Genomic DNA, 22,826 nt, shown 5'->3' with positions numbered 1-22,826 from the left:
TGCAAAAAAATAAAAAGGAAAATTGGTAATATATGTGCCGGATGAGTAACAGAGGCTTTCTCTTGAGGTGAGATAATGAGCTAAAACTACAGCTTACCATTACAACACTGGATGCTGATGATGACTTTTCTTAGAGGTGGATGATGTGCCAACATCAGTTTGTCAGAAAAAGTAGTTTGTCAGAAAAAGTAACTTCAGCTAACGCAATTAGCCTAGTTAGTGGTTGAGCTGCACCAAAGCAGCTTCAAACATAAACAAACACTTAAAACATAAATTAACTTGCCATGTTTTACTGTACTCTTAATACATAATACTGTCATATTGCCTGAACATTTTCTTCGTCTTTCCGTAATGGAACATAAAAAATACTTTAACTGAGTACTCGAGTACTCATATGCATCCTTAGTGACAGCCTTTAAGGCTCATTAATGCTCAATATTACATATGGATATGGACAGAGCCTGCGCTCTGTACTCTTGTCTTCTTTTCCTCTGTATTTACATTTACATTTACAGCATTTAGCAGACGCACTTATCCAGAGTGACTTACAAGAAGTGCTTTGTCAATCTAGAGAAAGTATCTTTGCTAGTTACCAATAGCTTAGAGAAAAATACAGTCCTGAGCTCAGATACTGCTAGAAACAAAATGTCACTGCAGACACCAAGAGAAAAAGAGACAGAGTTGAACGCAGAACTCTGTGCCATTCAATGCAATACAATAACAATAAGATACAATACAATACAATAAACTACAATACAGAGTGCAGTACAATAAAATAAGTGCAGCTTATTTGTGCATGCTCTCTGAAAGCTTACAGATATGGACAAAATAGAGCAGTGCCACTGTAAGCCCTGAGGGCACTGTAGCCAATAGTTCATGCTAAACACAATGTCAGTTTCTCTCATTGGTAATACAAGTGAAAAGTATTTAATGGCCTCACAGACCACCACAGTCTACAAAGATGCCTACAATGGTTATTACATTATTACATTATTTGAGGTCACATGATGGGGCAGGAGATGCACTGTGTGTGTGTGTGTGTGTGTGTGTGTATACACATGTCACTCCATCATCAGCTGAACCATCTCACTTTGTAGCAGCCTTTCAGCCTTGCAGTGGACTACAAAACTTTAAAAACAATGCAGTTACTGCCAGATTTATGAACTCATTTGTGTTAACATCAGCATGGGTTGGCAACATAAACAACCAGAAATAAACTCATAAGTGAGTATTTTACAACTTCTCCAAAAACAAACAGAAAGGAGGTTGTCTGCTGACATACATGTACATGTGGAGGTGGAGGTGATGACAGGTGGAAAGGTGGTTTGGTTGGTCAGGGTGATGGAAGGGGGAAGGTAAAACATCCTAATAAATTATTGGTAAGTATAATTTTTTTCCTGCTGCTGGAACACAGTGACAGTGTTTAAAGGTGAAGAAAAGTAACTAAACTTTGATGAAAGATTATGGAGAAGCAAGAATGTTGTCTTTTGAATGATACAGCACAATAGATTGTGCTTAAAATGTCCAAGGACATGAACTCACAAGGCAACTCTTGACTTTGAAACTCTTCCAGCTGTTTCAGTGGTTCGTGAAATAACACAATCGTGTGCTGAGAATGGGTGGGTCATTCCTACAGCACTCAGTATTTTGGAAATAGATTGGAACTGTATTATATGGTTTCATAGCACTCCTGTATGCTATGTCACAGCTCATATGAGTTATGTCTTTGTTTAGTTAAGCAGCTTAATAAAGTGTCTGCTTTGCTAAAATCTCCTGGCTAAGCTTTTCTTTCCTCTGCAGCAGGCAGAGAGCAGAGGTAAGTCTGGTGGGGGCGGGGGGGGGGGGGGTGGGGGGGGGGGGGGGGTGTTCACTTTCCACAGTGTTCACCTATTCCTCGCACATACGCGTGCTGCCTTCGAGTCGAGATGCCAGTCATGTTTGCTCTAAATAGCATACCATCCCCACCCTCAAAATGTCAGTAGTGTTTTACATCTTTCTCTCACACACACACAGGCACACACACACACACACACTCCTCCGAGCCTCCTGAACATGACTGACAGCCGAGATGTCATCACACATGCTGCCGTGGTAACAAACAACACCAATCAGTTTTCTATGCTGTCTTATGCCTCCAACGCCAGCTACATCTCAACTCGGGGATGCGAATGGGGTGGCAATCAGATCAGATGAACTGGGAAGAGATGGCGGAGGTGGCAGAGCATGGACTAGTTCAGGAGTCAAGAGAGCTCAGACTGAAGAAATTGCAAATGTAAGTCTAAGAATCAAACACAGCATAATAGGACCCAGTCAAATAATGATATTTATACATTACCTGCCCCCTTGTAGATGTAATTTATCTTCAATGTTATTACTACATCTTGTATCTGTGAAATGGCTGCTTTACAGGAGAAGAATAAAACTTTCTCCATTTAAATGTAAGTTAATGTAATGAGTTTTCACTCTGAGTCATTCTGGACAGGAAATAATTTCACATGACAAAGAAGTTAGTGATAACTTTATATATCATTTTTATAGCACAATCAAAAGATCACTTGTAGGACACAATTGAAGGTACATGCAAAAGAGTGGTCAAGCCCAGCTGGGGTCCAAAAAATGCAAAAAGAAAACATGCACCCAAAAAAGTAAAACTCTGGCAGGAAGTGGCAGCCAGTTCTCTCAACCACAACCAGAAGTTCTGTAAATGACAACAGGCCATATTCAGAAACAGTGCTAAGCCACACTTAATGAGCAATGTGATAAATAAGAGCTATTAATAAAGTCACCGTGGCACTGTGTAACGTGGATCGATGAGGAGGTAGACACAAGACAAGCGAGATTTATTATAGGCAAATCCAAACTTGGGGTCAAAACTGTCCAGGGTCAAGGAGCCAACACGGCGAGATCGGAGCACAGACATAATAAACAACACAAGATACACACAAACACAAACTACACATCAAACATACCAAACACTTCAAACAATACACTTCAAACAAAGACCAGCAGGATACTAGGAAAAAAACAGGCTTAAATACAGGAACGGGTAATGAGAGACAGCTAGTTAACAAGAGGGTAATAGGTGAAAACAATCAAGGGCAGGGTCTGGAAACAAGGGGGCAGGACCGGGAAGGAATCAAAACAAAAGCACATGGAAGACTGGGAGGGGCCAACCGTGACACACTGATTAGTACACTATTCTCTTTCAAAGTCTACAGTGTTTTTACATGTGTCCTAAGCAAAAGTCAGTCAAATTCCACACATATGTATTACATACACATAATAAAGATCTGACTGACTGCTAAAATGCATAAGCTTTTCAGAAAAAAATGTTAAGAATAAAAGGCAAATGTGTTTTTAACTTTTAATCAGCAATCAAAGTTTATTTATCAGAAAAGAGGAGAAATTGTGTATAAAAACAACTGAGGTATATCTTAAAATTCAACTTGCATATAAGATTTTTTAGTTAGTAAGAATTCAAGCATTTTCCCAATTTATTATGACTAATTTTTACTATACAAAAATTATAAAAAAAAGATTTTCCACACAATTAATTTTTAAATTGACATGCTGAAACTTTTAGCTATTTTAGCCTTATTTCTATTATCTTTTTTTGTGGGGATTTTTTCCCAATTTAGTCATATCCAATTCCACCCACTAGTTAGGACTCCACCGATCACACAGTACCACCAGCGCTAGGAGGGCGAAGGCTAGCACAAGCTTCCTCTGAGACCTGTGAAGCGCCATCACATCGAACTGCCACTAACGCAACATCATTGGACAGCCGAATGCACTCAGAGGAGGGCGTCAACCGCCAGATCTGCTACAACAGATAACAGATGCCTGTGCTGACTAGCTTCGCACTGAGTGATGGGGGTAATCCTACCCACCCGGAGAGCGAGGCCAATTGTGCTCTCTTGGACTCCTGGCCACGGACGGTTGTAGCATCACCAGGGCTCACCTGATGACAGGAAAACTACATTATCAGAAAACTACAGTTTTGATTAGGAAGAAATTTATCTTTAATAATCCACTGTATAGTCTAGCAACAGCAAATAAATGAAAATAGGAGCCACACCTCACAACATGCAAGCACCTCTTATTTATGAATGAACATTTTATTATAACGTTATTTGATATTAACGTCACTGCAAATATGCAAAATTATGCCCAGTGCATATTTATGCTACAATCATCTAGCAAAGTCAGCACACATAAGCATAAATATTCTTTGAAGTAGTCACTATCACCACAGAATCTGATTTATATTAATATATTAATATTAAACCCTCAATGACAAGTCATGTCTCACCATTTAACAGAGCCGTTTTGGATCAAGGCGAAAAACTGTTAGGACTAATTCCTAATTGTCAAAATTACATTGAACATTGAGCAAAGGACCTCCAGTCAAAGGTGAAATATTATGGATGTAGCTAATAATGTGGATTCTTAATCTTGTAAATTACATTAACTGAGCCCTGTTCAGGAGTCATTAACCTACTGCAGCCTCGCCGCTAGTCGCAATTACTTCATATTCTTGGTGAACATTGCACTGCTTTTCAGCACGGCCATTTCTTTATTCATAATTTAGCCCTCATTGATTTTCTGTTTGAGCCACGGGCTTTTTTGGGCCATCAGACAGGTGTACCTTTCTGCTTGATGCAAAGATCTTTACTCCAAATTGGTCACTGGGCAGTGGTGTGCTCACAGTTTTTGGGGATTGTGGGCAGGAGACGAGCAATACCGTTAAATTTCATGCCCTGTTCGTGTAGCTATATACTCAGCCGAGATGTTTCAGCCGTGCTAGCCTCTCTTTTATGGCGTGCTCAGGACACCGTGTTGAGCATTTCATTCCCGTAGTGATACAGACTGAGGCACATAGTCACAGAATGTAATGAAGTGACTGCAGAGGCGATTGATAGACCTCATTTTAGAGCCTTCTATTTCACTCGGCTTCAAGAACATTCTATTTCACTCAGCTCAAACTGCCTCTAGTGAGGGACTAGCTGGGAGCGTCTTAACATCACATTAAAAACAAAAGGAACAGAGAGAGAAGGAAAGAGAGAGAGAGGGAGAGGGAGAGCCTAAAGTCTTCTGAATGCATTTCCCTCTCAGCCCTCTCCCTTTGTGCCCCTTTGCTAAGGATACACACTCATAAATGTCTTGTAGGATTTATATTACATTATGACTTGTGGTTATTGAGTGGTCGGTTTCAAAGGGACAGTTATTAAAGCAAATATCTTTAATTTATAATTTGGGCCCATCAATCTGTTCTAGTAATAACAACAAGGAATTACATATCCGTGTTGAGAGAAAGATATTGAGTTTTCTGACATACTCTCAGCTTACTGTAAATAAATAAATAAATGAATAAATAACAGAGCTGAAGAAATGAAATTACCAGTAAACGAACCGTGGGAAAAGATCCTTATTATCATTATGCTATGGCCATTAAGTGAAAGTTATTTATGTTCAAGAGACATTTCTGAGGGGATTAGATATAGAATGGAAGATAACATATTTTCATAAAAAAGAGGAAAGTCAAAGGAATATAAGTGATAGAAGCAAGAGTTTACAAAACAGTTATATAAATAAAAGGGACTGAGCTGACCTGGTAGACCACCAACACTGTTACTATCAGATAATTGGCACGTAAAACTTTCACCTTTGAGAGAGAGGAGAAATTAGATTAGGTGTTTCTGTCCATCTTTAGATTGTGAGAAGACAACTCAACACTCTGAGTCTAAAAGGATGTTATTAAGAAAAGGAAATAGACCAATCAAACAAAGAAGCTGCTGGTGCTCTTAGAACAATGGACTGACAGCCCCACAGTCCAGACCTCTACAGCACTGAATGTGTTTGACATTACTGGGATCATGAACTTTTGAGGTGGTAAAATATCCCTGCAGATTTGTTTGAAAAACTGAAAGCAGGTTTCCTGAAAAGAACAGAAGCTGTAACAAAAGCAAAAGATGGTAATAGATGAAAAAGTTCTTTTGGCTTTTGTGTAACTGTCTGTTAAATATATGTTTTTGCTAACTTGTACTTAACTGGAAATTAAATACAAGCAGGGTGGTCTCTGACTTTTGGACAGTACTGTGTGTTTTAAATTACTCCTCAGCCTCCACAGATAATACCTCCACCACATGCCGACATGACTGATCAGTGTAACAGTGTAACTCCTTTAACACAAAAAGAACTCTCTAACTCTTTCCACAAAACAAAAAGCAAAAATACAGCACACACTCCACCTCCCACAGCCCTCCAAAGGACATATAAAGTGTGACAGCAAAATTGCTTTTAGAACCTCTAATATACTGCTAATGCTGCAATGCAATATTCTTGAACAGTTGTGCTATTATTTTCATCGTATGGCACAACCTGATAAAGAACAGCATGTACGCAATCTTATAATTCTCCTGGGACTATTTTATTACTCCACACTTGTTACAATGCTGTAGTTCCGTATTCCCATCTACCTCCCTTTATATATACAATAACACAAGTAAGTGAAGCAGCTATGGCCAGAATAATAGCTATCAAGCTAGTAATGATTCTAGATTAAACATATTTGAAGTGTATAATGTTATGTAGTTTGTTGGGAACCAACTAAGGCCTTCAATCACAGACATAAATATCAGAAAAAAAAACACCTCAGCAATAATGCTGACTAATGCTTACTATTGTTCATGTCTATATAGAATTGTAGAAGTCATTTGATTTGCTTGAACTGTTTCTGACAAGGTTGACGTTTTGAATTTTCTATTCCACCTTAAACAGTGCAGTAGTTACATTTTATATGCATTTATGTACCAGAATGTAACTGTTCCAGTGTTTAAGGTGGAATGGAAACTTTAAAAAAGTCAGTTCCAAATTAAACAATGACATCTGAAGCTTCTACAATACGTTACACATTTTATTTGTCACTTGTGGCAGATATATTAGCATGTATTTTAGCTTGCAGCAGTTTCACAGTGATTCTTTCAGTAGTGAGCTCTGGTAAAGAGCTGCCGCTGCCGTTTTCTGTTCTAACAAGCCTCTAATTAGGCAGCTACCCATACTCAGTCAGTCACTCTAAGCATTCTGGAAAACCTAGAGCGACGTTTTTTCTCACAAAATTGGTCCCACCTATTGGAAATCAAACATTACTGGTTGATTCCTCTGTCACTTTATAAGTACGCTGATAGTTCATCTAATGCATTAGGCCTTCTCTTCAGCTCTTGAAGTCCTAACCAATAGATTGCTTACCTATATGTATATATAGTTATATATTAGTCACGACTAGCTAATTTTCTGTTGAGTGTCTCAAGAATTTAAGCATTTTGTTTCCATCCTATACTTAACAATGAACCAAGAGTGGTACTGTAATACTTGCAGAATTGAAATACTCTATTGAATAAATCAAATGGTGTCCAGAAATCAACGGGTCTTCACCGAAGGCCTAGAAGCCAAAAATATATTTTTTTTAATTATTTGCAATTCACACATTAACTCAGAGTGTGACGTCCTTGTGCTGCTTTTTATGCACCTTTTTTGTGCACCTTTTTAAGGTGGCATAATATTATGCGGATGAAAACTAGATCTAGCCCAAGGTCATCAATTCACTGTCAAAATGTAAAATAATGAAAGAAATTGATTTTATTTCGTTCAGAGAAAAAATATCTCTGGGTTGTTTCATTAAGGAAAATGTAATTCACCACTTCTCTATCCATCTCTGACAGAATTATAGCTGCTTTCAAAAACTCAACAAGGCTTACAATGGTACAGTTAAGAGGCATTTTATGTAGGATCCTCAATGGCCCTTTTTTCATTTCTTAGCATTAAAAGCAATTACTTTGTTCTCTCTCAGAGCAATATTTCCATTGTAAGAAAATTATAAGAGAATGGGTTTAGCCTAATGACTGAGGTCACAACATACAAGCCACAAGGAAACTTTAAACTTCAAACAAAAGGAAACGAACACATCCATTGGCAAACAGCTAATTAGCACGGATAATCCTGGCGAGCATTCTACAAAGCCATGACAAAATTCTTGTGCCCCAGACCACATGTAAGTGTATGTGCTGCAGTCAGGGCCTAGAAAGGCTTCCTGACAGCAGACTGCTGGCATTCTGTTCTCAGCGGCAACCACTCCACTGCTGTCAGCGATTCTCTGCTAATTGCTTCCATCAGTAAAAATCGTTATGACCCCCCCCGCCTTCTTATTCTCGTCCAAAACTGAAAAGCCCTCATTGCTTAGAGTCGCAGGCCATCCGGCTGTATGTCTCAATGGATAATAATGATAGGCTAATAATGAAGAATAGCCTGTAGGTCTGATTAGCGATTAGACTGCTCACAAGGCCAGATGAGTTAGCCAGACAGGCTAAAAGCAGCATGTTAAATGGTTGTGGCTTTCTCACAGTGATTAAAATCAGAAAGACCAAGATAGAACAGGCGATTATAGTGCTATGGCTGTTGCTAGGTGGTCCAGTCACCTTACAAAATCACGTATATTTGTGCAGTTATCTTGAGCACTGCTAGAAATATGTTCGTCCTCCTTAAATGAAAAAAAAGTGAATTAACATATGAGCTTTCAGCATTGGCAGTGCTGTATCCTTTAATGTCTTAGCACTCATTCGAAGTAATGTTTTTCTTCCATACAGTTGATGTTCACAAGCTATTGCAGCTCAAACTGTGCCCTAAAGACTCTTATCACTTCTACTATATCAGTCAGCTCGAATTACACTGTAGGCAAATGTCACCCATGACAAATGGCACTTGTTCCAAATATTGCTCATTCCAAATATCACATCACATGTCAAATATGTAAAACATAAGGACACAGATCATGCTGAAAGCATTTGCCCCAGCTTTATGACCACCTTAGTGCTATTTATGTGAACTAAAATAAAGAAACTCTTGCAGTGATAGTAGGAACACAGAAAGGGTTTCAGCTGGAGATGTGCAAGGGTTCTGGAGCTGTTTGAACTGCTAGTATTCTGTGTATTCATGCAGTTTCAAGACAAAGACAATTTACAGGCTAATAATTCTTTTAAACACAATGATTATGCTTGAGTTTGCGAGTATGTTGTTATCGTTTGCTACTAAAAAACATGAGTGCCTGAATGTGAATGCGTTGACAAAGACGTGTTATAAAGGATGTGGTTGAAGGCAGAGATAGCGTGACTGTATCACTAACTAGGCTAAGCATTCTCGCTGATATTAGCAAGGTCCAGAAGCAGTGAAAGTAGATTTCTCTGACAAATAACATGTTCACACATCATCCCCTAAGGACAAAATACCTTGTATAGAAGATAATCAGTCCTCATCAGCATCCAAGGTGACACTTGTTCCTCGGTGTGTTGCTATATTTTTGTGCAATACCAGTGCTGTCACCTAAAAAAGTAAGCCTACAGACCAACCTTATTTTCAGCCAAAGCATTATTTTTTTCTTTCTTTCTTTTTCTTTTGTGGTTGTTTCCCATTCAATATCAATGAACACTTACACAAACTTGAACATCCAAATGAATCATATTTCACTTCCCTAAATATAAGCACCATCCATCAGGACAAGAAATGCGCAATTTTAAAGAAAACAGTCTCAAAGACATTCTGGGACACAGAATAAGCCATTGCTAATCTTGTGACAGCAAGTCATAAACAACAAAGGCCTGTGAACCTGTGTGCTCAGCTACTGGCCATCAAATATTGTTCTCTTAATTCCCTATCTCCCTCTCTCTCTGGCTGTATCTCTGTCCTCCATCTTGTCATCCACCTGCTCTCCAAATGTCATGCAGTAGTTCTGGCCTCATCTACTGTGGGAACCGGAGCACGTGACTTCATTTCCCAAAGGAGAGAGTGACCTGCCCTTCAGACACCAAAATGTCAATGTCCTAATGCTGACATCTCTCTCTCACTCTCTCTCCTCTTTGTCTTTCTCTAGTTGTGCATTCTGACGAACAAAGCATTTGTGCACTGATGCATGCTCTGTTCCCCTGTAGACATAGGGACCTACTGTTCACAACACAAAAGTCACTGCCAGACCAGCAGTGATGTAAGTTACTATACATGAGCTCATCTGACATAACTTTATAGATGCGATGCCAAGGACAAAAGTTCAAAACTTCAAAAGTCAGGAATAACCCAAATATCTGTAAGACACTTAATGCTAGACTAATCTCATCATTACTGGTAAATATTAGACCAATGGATTCCCAATCGAAAATGTGCTTCAGTGTGTTTAATGTGATAGGCAAGATGTTGAAATCAATGTGATACAAAGCACCTTATTAGATATTTGGGTTGTATATATATATATATATATATATATATATATATATATATATATATATATATATACAGTCCAAATGTCTGACACCATGCTGAACATCTGGTAACCAAAACTTTAGAATCTTGAAAATTTCATACAATCAAAAGTTATGACAGCTAAAATATTAGGAATTAGGAATACAAAATATTTGGAATTCTGCACTATCCCTTGGGCACCATTGAGATTAAAGCACATTTCTGAAACTGCCCATGTCCATGCCTTTGTATAGAAAGTTCAGTTTTTTTTTTCCTTATTCCTACTATTGAAACACATGTTCAGACAGCTTTCAAGTGGATTTGATCTACTGATCAGAGGCTTTTGTACAAACCTATCCATGCAGCTCGAGCACATGCTGTCATTAAAGCAAAAGGGAAAAAATATTTTAATTTTCACTCCAATTGTTATTGTAATGAAAAATTGTGGTAAATTACAAAGGAATGCAAATTAGAGGCATTTTCACCAGTGGTCTCAGACTTTTTCTAAGTAAAAAAAAGTTTAAAAAAAAATTACGGCAAAATTACTGTTTATTTGCTGAAAATGGACATATTTCTCAACTACGTTTGGACTTACTCTATTGCTCCATTTATCATGAACTATATGCATGATATAAAATGCAGCAGGTGTTTTCACATGCTGTAAATAAATAAAAAATAAGTCAGGCTTTGTTATGACAGCATCTACATATAATGAGCAATTATTTGAGTCAATAATTTGAGCTCTAATTGCCCAAAATCTACTCTCCATAAATGTGTATTGCCAAAAATCAAAATATCATTTGCATCCTAATTGCAATGAAAAGAAAGCCGTGTGTTACCAGGACACACTTGCTATAGCACCAGTTGTGCTTAATTCTAATAACAGTGGATGTTTCCTGAAGCACACAAATTACACTGGTAAGTTTGACCAAAAAAGGGCATTCGTTTAAGTACTCTGTCTGCAGAAAAGACAGCAGCTGTCAGGTTGCATCTGATAATCAGCTCCTGCAATGTGTTTTTCACGCCTCTTTTATTTCACCCTGCATTCCAGCAGCTCTCCCTCTGGCGAATGACTAACAAATCAGAAAATGCTTGATTGCTGTGCACTAATAACCTGCAAATGCATCTTTCTGAGAAGAAAAACAGGAGCATTTTGATCATATCAACACAGACAGATCATCTCTTCGGTTTCTAATTATCTATTGAGTAATATTAAAATCATCACACTTCATATACTCTCCTAAAGGGGTCTTGATGGGCTTCTGTAGTTCGGCATGCTGCTGTAATATTCTTTTTACTTGTTGAAAAATTCTTTGCTGTTGGAAGAATTGTGCAAAGACAGCAATTACAAAAAGGCATTTAAAGAACTCTAGACTCTGTATTAAGAGCTGTGAAAAAGAAGCAGTGATAAAGCACCACTTTATAGGTTCAAAGCATTTCTTTTTCGCTTGTAATATGACCTGTACTCATGAGGAATTAGAAATGAGCTGCCAAGTTCTTGTTTTTGGGTTTGCAGAACAATTTTGTCCATATAAAGTTGTCAAATGACAAAATTCTTCTTTGTTGTGATGCCACAGAATAACCACTTTTGTTTTCCCTGCCTAAGTTTTTAATGGACCCTACTTAAAGTCAGTGTGAATTAGCAAAATCACGTCATTCCATACCATGAAGCACAGTTTTAAGGATGATAAATGGAGGTGGCAGTGAGGGGTGTTAGACCATGATAATATTGGTTAATATTAGTTTTATCCATCCACCGGTGACATAATCAAAACTCATAAGATATTTTCAAGGTGAGCAAAAGCACATATTGATTAAAATTACAGAAAAACAAATTTGTCTTTGGTTTTGATGTTTAAAGAATCAAAGACACAGCAAGAACCATTTAGGAACTTTTGTCTTTAATAGCACCAGTTAACTCCGCTGCACGACAAAGTTCTTTCAGAACTGATACATGTGGAGGAGGCCACATAAAATATCATTTAGGATTGAAATTGTAATTCTGTATCATTTATTAAGAGGAATTGATTTTGTTTTATCATTTCAAGCACTAAAACTTTCCATTCTATGCTCACTTTCAGCACCTACCAAGCTCTTTCCCACTCCTTCCACCCCTCACTCCATCTCTTTCCTTCCCTCATGACTGGCTAATGAGTCCTGGCGTTGCTGTGGACGCTCTGGTGTTATTAGGTTGATCTGTGCTCTCTTAAGGTTACTTGAGGGAGTTTGAAGTGCCTGAGCAGCAGCATGCCCTCGGCTCTCTTAGCTAGTGGGGCTAAAGAGGTTTGTTTATTGGGCACACCTTGGCCTGACCTCAAAGAGCTACTGGGACTAAATATGTGATTAGCTGTGTGTTAGCCCAGAGCACAGGAGCTCAGGCAGTCTGGAAAGCAGCTCTCTTGGCCCGCCGAGGGCTGACTGATTGGGGGTCCTCGCCATAATCAATCACCCACTCTATTGCCAAGCCAGCACATACACCTCTACCGGGAGAAAGATGGGCCCTCCTAACCTGTTGCTATCTTTGTCGCTGCTCTTAAAACGCTGGGCGATTTTATTTAGAGCTGCCCTTTGGCTCGTGAAGGGGAGATTAATTGGCACTGCCTCTTTCTCCTGTCCCCGACGGGTTTCGCTAGGCCTCATGGCAAGAGATCCAAAGACAGAAGAAAGGCCTAGGTAAAATACATGTAGCCAAGCAATGGAGGATTTGTGTATGCTGTCGTCTAGCCTATGTTGCCCTGGGTTTAATTCTTCAAACATTATTTTACCACTTCAGGCCAACATCTTGCCACTGTTTCCCGTGTGGATGCCTCTCATTACTGCAATGTGAAGTCACAGCTTCCACCTTTAGCCCAGGGTTGGCGCTCTCACTCACTTTCTCTCTCTTTTCCTCTCTCACTCCATCACTGAAATCTTGCTGATGAATTTGGCACCTCTCCTCCGGCAGCGATGACCGCTGCAGCCATGGTCAATGGACCCAATTCTTATAAGGACATACAGGAACTACACAAACACCGCACTGTCCTAAAACCTTTCTTATTTTTTTTTGGAAATCATCAATAGAGGTTGTGATGCACATCTACACTCTAAATAGAAGAAAATCCGCAGTTCTTTAGTTCCTTATAAAACCTAAAGGTTCTAGGGGAAACCTTCTCTTTAGTTATTTTAAGAAAGCAGCAAAATGGGTTGCAAGTCACAGAAATGTTTTAGGTACTATACAGAATCCTTTTTGCTAAGAGTGAATACAGTAATGTGTAAAAGTCTTGGGTACTTTAGGCAAACCATACAGTTCAGCATTAAGTGTATTTTTTCTGTAAAAAGAGACATTATATTGCACTGGAGTAAATACAAATTAACAAATGCAAATGTCTCAGAAAAGTAGTTTGGCATCTTATGCAATGGTTAAAAGAACACAGCTTCGGTTTCACATTTCTCCTCGATCCCCCATCCATCATATGGATTGTGAAATTCCATCACAAGCTCACCTGATTTACCTTTACGAAGGACTGATTAGCCCAGGGGCAGGACTCTTTTACTGCCCTGTTGCAGTCACATAGCAGAATTATATTTTTATAATTTTGCTTTTTTAAAATTGTAATAATCCTCTATTGGAGTAATATAAAGCTCTGCTGATTGTACTAACACAGTTTAACAATAAGCAGTTTAAAAGATGGAGTTGTATTATGTATAACTGCTAATTCACCTTTTAACCCTGAAGATTAGCAGACTGCTAGTTACCATAGCAATGCAGACAACCTTGCTTAGCTAGTGACTGACGAAAAGACAAAGAGAAATATTAAAGATAAACATCAATCATTTGAATACAAAATGACTTATTTGCATTTATAAACACTCAGCTGGTACATTTAATCTGCAACAAGAAACTGTCAAACACTAAAAAGTCCCGAAGCTGAAGTCACTTCTCTTTCACCAGCTTCTCATCCTAATTTGCATGTTCCACCTTAAATGGTGCAGCGGTTACACTTTGGCACCTCAGATGCCATTTAAAGTCGAACAGGAAAATTCAAACAATCAAATCTGACTTCAGCCACGTAAAAAGTCAAACATTGAGGGTGTCCAAGAAACTATTCCTGGGCTGAGCAAAGTTCTGGAAAGTGCTAAATGAACACAATTACTTGGATAAAGACACAACTTGTATTAATGTTTTTTGTAGTTACCCTCATATTAGCTTTTTCCTGAGCACACTTACTGCACAAACAGCTTTTTAAATATAATTTGCTGGGAGCTTAAAACTTTTACACAGTACTGTGTGTTGAAATAAGGACATAAGGCCCTTCTCTATAATGGTTTTATGGTCTGCTGTCCATGAAATGAAACCAAGACATCCAGTTCTGAAATATTTGGGTCTTTCATTTATAGTCAAAATGATCGTGCTTCTGCAACACTTGGCAATTACTTTTGTTAGTCCTTGAACCTTACAGAGGCATACATTGAGATGCTGTATTTGTTGTTGTTGATTGGCTGGCATAAAGCTAATATGCCTTTAGCTTTATGGTGGTATATTTCTATCGCCAATTTGGGATGTGAGAATCTCCTGGGCAGGTTTTTATGTTTTCTCCAGCTATCACAAAAATTCCATTTTTTCCGTGGGTCCCTTAAACCCATTTAAATCCTGCTACAGGAGTTGCAGCATGTACAGGCCCACACTGCACATCCCATCCATCCATCCATTTTCTAAGCCGCTTCTCCGTCAGGGTCGTAGGCACACTGCACATGGTAAAATGTATCATATGCAGTGCTCTCTGCGTGTGACCATGTTTTTTATTACTGCATAGAAGTTTAAGGTTTCCCTTATTGTTGGACACACTGATTATTTTGGAGCAAGCTCATTCAGCCATTGAAGTGTACAGTGGTGCTTGAAAGTTTGTGAACCCTTTAGAATTTTCTACATTTCTGCATAAATATGACCTAAAACATCATCAGATTTTCACACAAGTCCTAAAAGTAGATAAAGAGAACCCAGTTAAACAAATGACACAAAAATATTATACTTGGTCATTTGTTTCTTGAGGGAAATGATCCAATATTACCTATTTGTGAGTGGCAAAAGTATGTGAACCTTTACTTTCAGTATCTGGTGTGACCCCCCAGTGCAGCAATAACTGCAACTAAAAGTTTCTGGTAACTGTTGATCAGTCCTGAATACTGGCTTGGAGGAATTTCAGCCCATTCCCCCATAACAGAACAGCTTCAACTCTGGGATGTTGTTGGGTTTCCTCATATTAACTGCTTGCTTCGGGTCTTTCCACAACATTTCAAAAGGATTAATGTCAGGCCATTCCAAAACATTAACTTTATTCTTCTTTAACCATTCTTTGGTAGAACGACTTGTGTGCTTAGGGTCATTGTCTTGCTACACGACCCACCTTCTCTTGAGATTCAGTTCATGGACAGATGTCCTGATATTTTCCTTTAGAATTCTCTGATATAATTCAGAATTCATTGTTCCATCAATGATGGCAAGCCGTCCTGGCCCAGATGCAGCAAAACAGGCCCAAACCATGATACTACCACCACCATGTTTCACAGATGGGAAAAGGTTCTTATGCAGGAATGCACTTTTCATGTAAACCAAAAAGTTCTATTTTGGTCTCATCCGTCCACAAAACATTCTATCAATAGCCTTCTGGCTTGTCCACGTGATCTTTAGCAAACTGCAGACGAGCAGCAATGTTCTTTTTCTAGAGCAGTGGCTCTCTTCTTGCAACTCTGCCATGCACACCATTGTTGTTCAGTGTTCTCCTGATGGTGGACTCATGAACATTAACATTAGCCAGTGTGAGAGAGGCCTTCAGTTGCTTAGAAGTTACCCTGGGGTCCTTTGTGACCTTGACGACTATTATACGCCTTGCTCTTGGAGTGATCTTTGTTGGTCGACCACTCCTGGGGAGGGAAACAATGGTTTTGAATTTCCTCCATTTGTACACAATCTGTCTGACTGTGGATTGGTGGAGTCCAAACTCTTTAGAGATGGTTTTGTAACCTTTTCCAGCCTAATGAGCATCAATAACTCTTTTTCTGAGGTCCTCAGAAATCTCCTTTGCTCGGGCCATGATACACTTCCATAATCGTGTTGTGAAGAGCAGACTTTGATAGATCCCTGTTCTTTAAATAAAACAGAGTGCCCACTCACACCTGATTGTCATCCCACTGACTGAAAACATCTGACTCTAATTTCACCTTCAAATAACTGCTAATCCTACAGGTTCACATACTTTTGCCACTCACAAATATGTAATATTGGATCATTTCCCTCAATAAACAAATGACCAAGTATAATATTTTTGTGTCATTTGTTTAACTGGGTTCTCTTGATCTACTTTTAGGACTTGCATGAAAATCTGAAGATGTTTTAGGTCATATTTATACAGAAATATAGAAAATTCTAAAAGATTCACAAACTTTCAAGCACCACTGTATTCCTATTCATGTGTTCAAAATTGTAGTATGTGAGTCAAACAAAATTGTTAATTTTTTTTTCAGCTTTGTGAGATCATGTTCTTTACATATCGAGTGAATGCCATGACAGTGCTGGAATATCATGTGATTAATGGAGAAGAGTAGATTAAAAGGTAGAAATAGGCACATTTTTGTGTTAATTAGACTAACTGAACATTTACATTATGTGGCGCTTCTCTAATCTTTTAAAATATTCTTTGTTTACAAAAAGGTTGCTTGAAAACTCATCCATTGAAAAGCAGATCTTCTGTGATGTTGTTTTGGCAGTGCAGTTGGGTTGGGGAGGGAGCTGACTGGACAGGTGTGCCATGTAGGAGGACCCCAGGGCCAACATAGGTTAAGCAGAGGTTAAATGAGCTTGTGGAAGTGAAAAGACATTTCAAGTACACAAGCGCTGGGTCAGTTTTCTGGGATTGAACCAATACTCTTTGAGTTGCAGCTCACCAGTAAGCTTGGTGCCTTAATGCTAATTAGCAGTGATGCTGTTATTAAGCAGTATGAGGATGTGCGTGTATGTGTGACTCACCAATGTGGCTACGGTGTGAGGAGGCCAGGCTCAGCTGCCCCCACAAAGACAGCAGACACACGCCAAGCAGTAGCACTCTCCTACCCACGCTCCGCAGCTCCCTCTCCCGCATCCTACACACATATGCAAACATACAAAGTTAGATCCATTACAGAAAAAAACACACACACAGATGGTCAGGTCATGGTTGCACTCTAGAGCACAGGTCAAATACACATACATGCACAGAGCCAGTGCTAACAAAAGTAGCAAGGAGCTCCACAAGCGGAGAAACACAGGATCATTTGGCCTCGCTGCTGTCAGGGATTCCATCAATCATTTACTGTACGTTCTCAAATATCAGCCTCTGAGTCAGCCATTCTTCAAACGCGTTAGCCGGTGACAAGATCCCTCCCTGTTTTGGTGGTCTCCTCTTGGCTAGCAAACACAGTAATCTTGATATACTATCAAAGGCTGTTGGCCAGTAATTCCCCCCTCTATCTTTGTGAGGGGTCCAGAGAGACTCGAACACACAAAAGCAATCAGAGACTCATCTTGCTGCCGGGCCAAGCTTGTGTTCCACTCGTAAGGGGGGAAAACAATCTCAAAATCGCAGCCATCCTTTCAAAGCCTTTGCCAGCATATCTTATCAAATTAGCACAAAGATTGGTTTCATGCATCGAGCTCAGTGTCTCCTTGTTTGGCGGGGACTTGTGAGGATTTTCTGCATATGTTTAGCAGTAAGAGCAGCTCTGCAGCTCCCACTGGCTCTGTCGCTAAAGAACAAAAAAAACTTGCAGAAAAACATGCAGTGTCTAAATAATTCAAGCAATAAAAGGTTGTGATTAAGCACTCCTTGATCCACTGAATCAGATCTGTTGTTTTTTTAATAACAGTATGGCCTCATGATAGCTGTTTGTGTGCAAGACAGGACAATAAAAAAGAGTGCTGCATGCATAAAGAGCTTTTTCTGCTATTAGGCATTTTTCAGAGAAGAGAGTGTCATTTTCTCTAATCTTTAAAGCATCCTAATCCTGTCTCAAAAGATTCAAAATACAAACATTAGCATCTTAAGCTGGAATGAATGAGTGATTTATAGTGAACTTACTGACGCCTTTTCACCCCATTTCACATATATGGTCGGTTCAGCTTAAAAGTCCACATAGTTTTAATATAATGCAATAATAAAATGCATGTGTAATATTGTAATGTAAAATAATTCTGATTCAGATACAGTGCTGTGCAAAAGTCTGAGACCACCTTTCATTTATTTAATTTCCAGTTAAAATGGCACTGAAAGTAGATATATTTACATATCAAACATTTGGCTGCGTTTCTGAAAGTATTCCCACTTTAAATTGCTTTCAGATCTGGACTCTGGGGTGAACACCAGCAGCTTCTTTACTTACCTTGTACATTTTCTTCTTTTTTGTCTGTTTTTAGAGGCGTCTTCTGTACTGGTTATTGTTATTTGTACTGTAAGAACGGGTTATCTGATGGGGAGGGTTTTGGTGGTCTACTAGGTATTGCACACTTGTTATGAGCCCAATCCCTGTATGTTTTAATAGTTTTTTAATCTCTAGTTTTTACTTACTTTCCTTTGACTTCCTTTTCCTTTGACTATACTTAGAAATATCTCTTGAAAAATGACACTCAATATGTACTCAACAGCCATTCTGAAATGAATGGTGGTCTCAGACATTTTCACAGTACTCTACATTTGTTGCTGCCTAAAGAAAAACATCTCGATTTTTATTTTTCTACATTATTTGAACATAAAAATATTCTTTGAAGCTGATGCTTGTATTTGTACAAGGATATTTGATATCTGTAGGAAACCTAAAAGAAATAAGAAGTTAAGAAAATTAAGAATGATCTTAGAATAAATGTAATATCCAAAACGCTTCAGGGCAGTAATCAAATCTCAAGTCGGATAATTTCATGAAAAATTAATCATTAAGTAGATAATCTTAGTATAAAAAAAGCATATCCCTTTTCATTTAATATCATTTAACATCCGTAAATGGCTTCTTGTTTTCAGAATACTTGAAATAATAAATAAAATGTCTAAAAATATATTTTACTGTCAAGTTTCTATTATTTTAATCCAGTTATTATTCAAGAAAATGATTTCTTTATTTTGAGTGGTAAGGTATTGTACATAGTTGAAATGGCAGATACATTTCACGCTGCCATTTGCTTCAATAGTGTCAAAAATATTAAATCTAGCAAATTATGTCTCTCCTGTGAACAAACTGCAGTCTCAGAAGCTGGAAAATAACAAGCAAGAGGTAAATGGGCTTCTGTGTGATCTTGGCTTTATAAATGAAGAGCAACAATTTTCAATCCATTTAGCATTTAGTGTTTTGTTTCCTGACTCATTATCACAATGAATCAGGATGTTACAGTGACTTCAATTTGAAAGGCAGTTGAACGCTATCCTCTAAAATCCAATTAAGGATGCAAGTACAAGTAAAATGCAACACTTAGAGAGAATTACACATGATTTTGTTTTAAGGTAGAAGTAAGATGTTTTACAAATTCTCTAACCACGTCCTTGCTCGAATTACCTTCAAAACAGTTCCTGATTAAGGCTGTTTAATCTATGACCAAGCAACAAACAAACTCTTTAAAATCCCTTTAGCAGTGTCATGTATGGCAGCTAAATGTGGTTCTGGCTAGCACTGAATACTTTCAACACTTATAAAACCTGTATTCCTTTTTTATATTCAAATATTCTGGTAAACAGTGGCTGCAATTCTCTGTGTCACTAATGATCTATAAATTACCATTCAGTACAAAAGAAACATTTAATAATTGTAAAAGAATGAATCCGTTCCAATTACTGCATGTTCGCTTTCAACAAATTGAAATAATAAAGGCTGATTAAATGAATCACATTCATTTGAAAACGTTTTTTAAATAAAAGGACCTGGAAGATGTGAAGACCATGAATTATAACAACACTATGAGCAATAGGAATTATTATCAACACCTATATTCAATATTTCAGCTATATTTAATACACAAACTCACCATTTAGATCTTTCCTTTTGTTTCTGTATCTTCCACAAACAAAAGCCACAGTCACTTTAATTCTTAAGTCTGAAATAAACTTGAAATGTCCATACATCTTACCATGTGCACACATACAGACGTACTGGTTCTACAGATGTTATTCATTATTATTATTATTATCACTATTGTTGTTGTTGTTGTTGTCCCAGAATGTGCTTTGAAGTAAAGACTTATTGGGCAAAGATTCAATTTGTTCTTTGAAGCAGGTAAGTATGGTTGAATAAGCCTATTCAGGGTCAGTGATGATGGTGGTCCGATGACAATGATGATGATGGTCTTCGCCTGTATATCTGTTTAAAACTAAATCTTTCTATTTGCAGACAGGTAAAGCAATCTGGCCTCAGACAAGTACATACAGATTATAACGATTGAAAGACATATCATAAACAGATATCAGAAACACAGTCACTAAGTTGTATACACCTTATATACACCATAGGAAGCTCCATTATAAAGTTAGCAGCTTTGTATTTTATCCAGCAAAGGATTTTAATGTGGCCAACTAAGCAGTCTTGATTAAAGACATGCATGGGTCCTCAAGTATTTGGTTATCCAATCACCAGTCCTGTTAGCTATGCCTAAAAACAAAGAAAACATAATTCTCTGCTAAACTGACATGGCTCATCCTCCACTGAGGAGAAAAGAACCTATGTGGCAGAAGGCAACAACAGCTTACAGCAGGGCACCATTTTGCCCCAGAGTTAGCTCATTAGCTCATCTGATACGACAGGCCCTGTTATACACCTGACAATGTAAAAATGACTTCCTTTTCCAATTTTTGTAAAGCAAAACATGTTTTCAAATGTATTCCTCTCTTACTGACAAGTGAGCCTCCTAACATGAGTGATATCACCTAAAAAACATAAGCCTACAATCGTACATCACCCTGCACAGGGCCCTTCATTGTCCAAAGTCTGTTTATTTATTTATTTTACTTTTTCTTTTCCTGTATTTCTATATAATACACATGCATAAACATGTACAATGCTTCATCATAATTAGTCTAGATTTAGTTTATCTTCTAATAAGAACAGAATGGGTAATCCTCACATGCTAATAAGTATTAGAATTTTGAAAAGCATTATTGAAATACATAGCTCAATACTAGCAATCTTCCTTTTTATTCCAGGTCTCAGTGTCCTCTGGTCTCATCTGTTCTTTTCCTGGGCTCTAAATTCCCATGTACTTCCATCAGCCAAGTTACCGATCACTTAAGTGTCACCAAAATGCATGAAACAAAGGGCCTGAAACTATTTCTCATGGAAGGACCCTTAGACCCTTAGCTTGGGTTTGAAAATGGGTCTTAATAATCACAAATATGCATTAACCACACAAAGCAAGGGGAACGCCTAAAGCTTTTAAGACAGATGATGTTAGCCAATGCAGCCCAGACAGCACCCACAAGACTAGCACCTATTAATTTAACACAGATGTGAGTAAACTGTGGCCAGAGTGGTCAAAGCATTCTTTTTCCAGCAGAGGGACACCATGCAGCTTCATGAGTGGATGTGTTTTGGTTTAAGGGCAAAACAAACAAGCCATAATGTTTTAGCGTTCCCATGCTAAGCAGCTGGTTATGTAGCACTTGACATGCGCCTACGGCCAGCCCATGCATCTCTACTGTACGTCCACTGATTTATATTGCTGAAACGGATGTCACTGGGTTATGATGATGCACGCCCAGAACAGCAAAGGTCATGTGCAGAGTGGGCCACTGGACCCGTTTCATTGCACAGCATTGTGGATAATAATGATATTCTTATTCAAATTATCCTAAAGCTGCATTTCAGCACTTTCTTTTTACATGAGGCAGCCCATAATAACCTGCTCTCTGGACTCTAACCAAAGTTCAGAGACAGAATCTTTGGGTCAGTGTGCATTCACCAGTTTCTAAAGTAAAGTCCTTTAGTGGAAAACTGGAATGACTGAAATGGCTGAATGACTGACCTGAGGTCATCAGAGATGTACACAGGACAGGCAAAAATCATTTGTACAAGACTCCAGTAGGTAAATACATAAGTCAAAGACTGCTGTTTAATGTATTTAATTTCCAACCATTATTCATTTGTACGCAGCAAGAAAAAAAATATTTTAACAGAAAATTACACCTCAAATCCTCAACAACTAAATGTAATATAAAAAATTTCAGTGGTTATTATTACACCTTCCATTCTTTTAGGTAGATTTTATCTTGTACTCACCTCCAAAGTTCAGTATTAGAAGTCGGTTGCATTTGCTGTTTCTCACCCTCCAACAGTGTCTAATTATTAGATGCATCATTCCCAAAGACCTTGTTCCATATCTCAGTGTTCTAGAGCAACTTTTCTCCTTATTTCCTGTTCCTTTTCTCAGTAACTATTTCTTGACAGCCCTGCAATGGACTGGTGGCCTGTCCAGGTTTTTTCATGCTTTCTGCACAATGACCACTGGGATAGGCTCCAGTACCCCCTGTGATCCAGAAAGATAAGTAGCTGAGGTAATG

At 38.3% G+C, this 22,826-nt stretch overlaps 1 protein-coding gene across 1 annotated transcript in view; it reads right to left on the bottom strand.

Annotated features, from left to right (window-relative positions):
• si:dkey-238f9.1 (chemokine-like protein TAFA-2) overlaps positions 1-22,826 on the bottom strand; it is a 131,987-nt gene that overhangs the window by 30,070 nt on the left and 79,091 nt on the right. The window contains exon 2 of the mRNA XM_017697766.2: positions 17,288-17,400. Within this exon, the coding sequence (XP_017553255.1) occupies positions 17,288-17,399 (112 nt within the window). The 5' untranslated portion in view covers position 17,400. The remainder of the gene's footprint in view (positions 1-17,287; positions 17,401-22,826) is intronic.

The sequence above is a fragment of the Pygocentrus nattereri genome, chromosome 26 (assembly GCF_015220715.1).
Source record: "Pygocentrus nattereri isolate fPygNat1 chromosome 26, fPygNat1.pri, whole genome shotgun sequence".
NCBI lineage: Eukaryota > Metazoa > Chordata > Actinopteri > Characiformes > Serrasalmidae > Pygocentrus > Pygocentrus nattereri.
The sequence above is the reverse complement of the archived record's forward strand: the minus strand, read 5'-3'. Positions and strand labels throughout refer to the sequence as shown.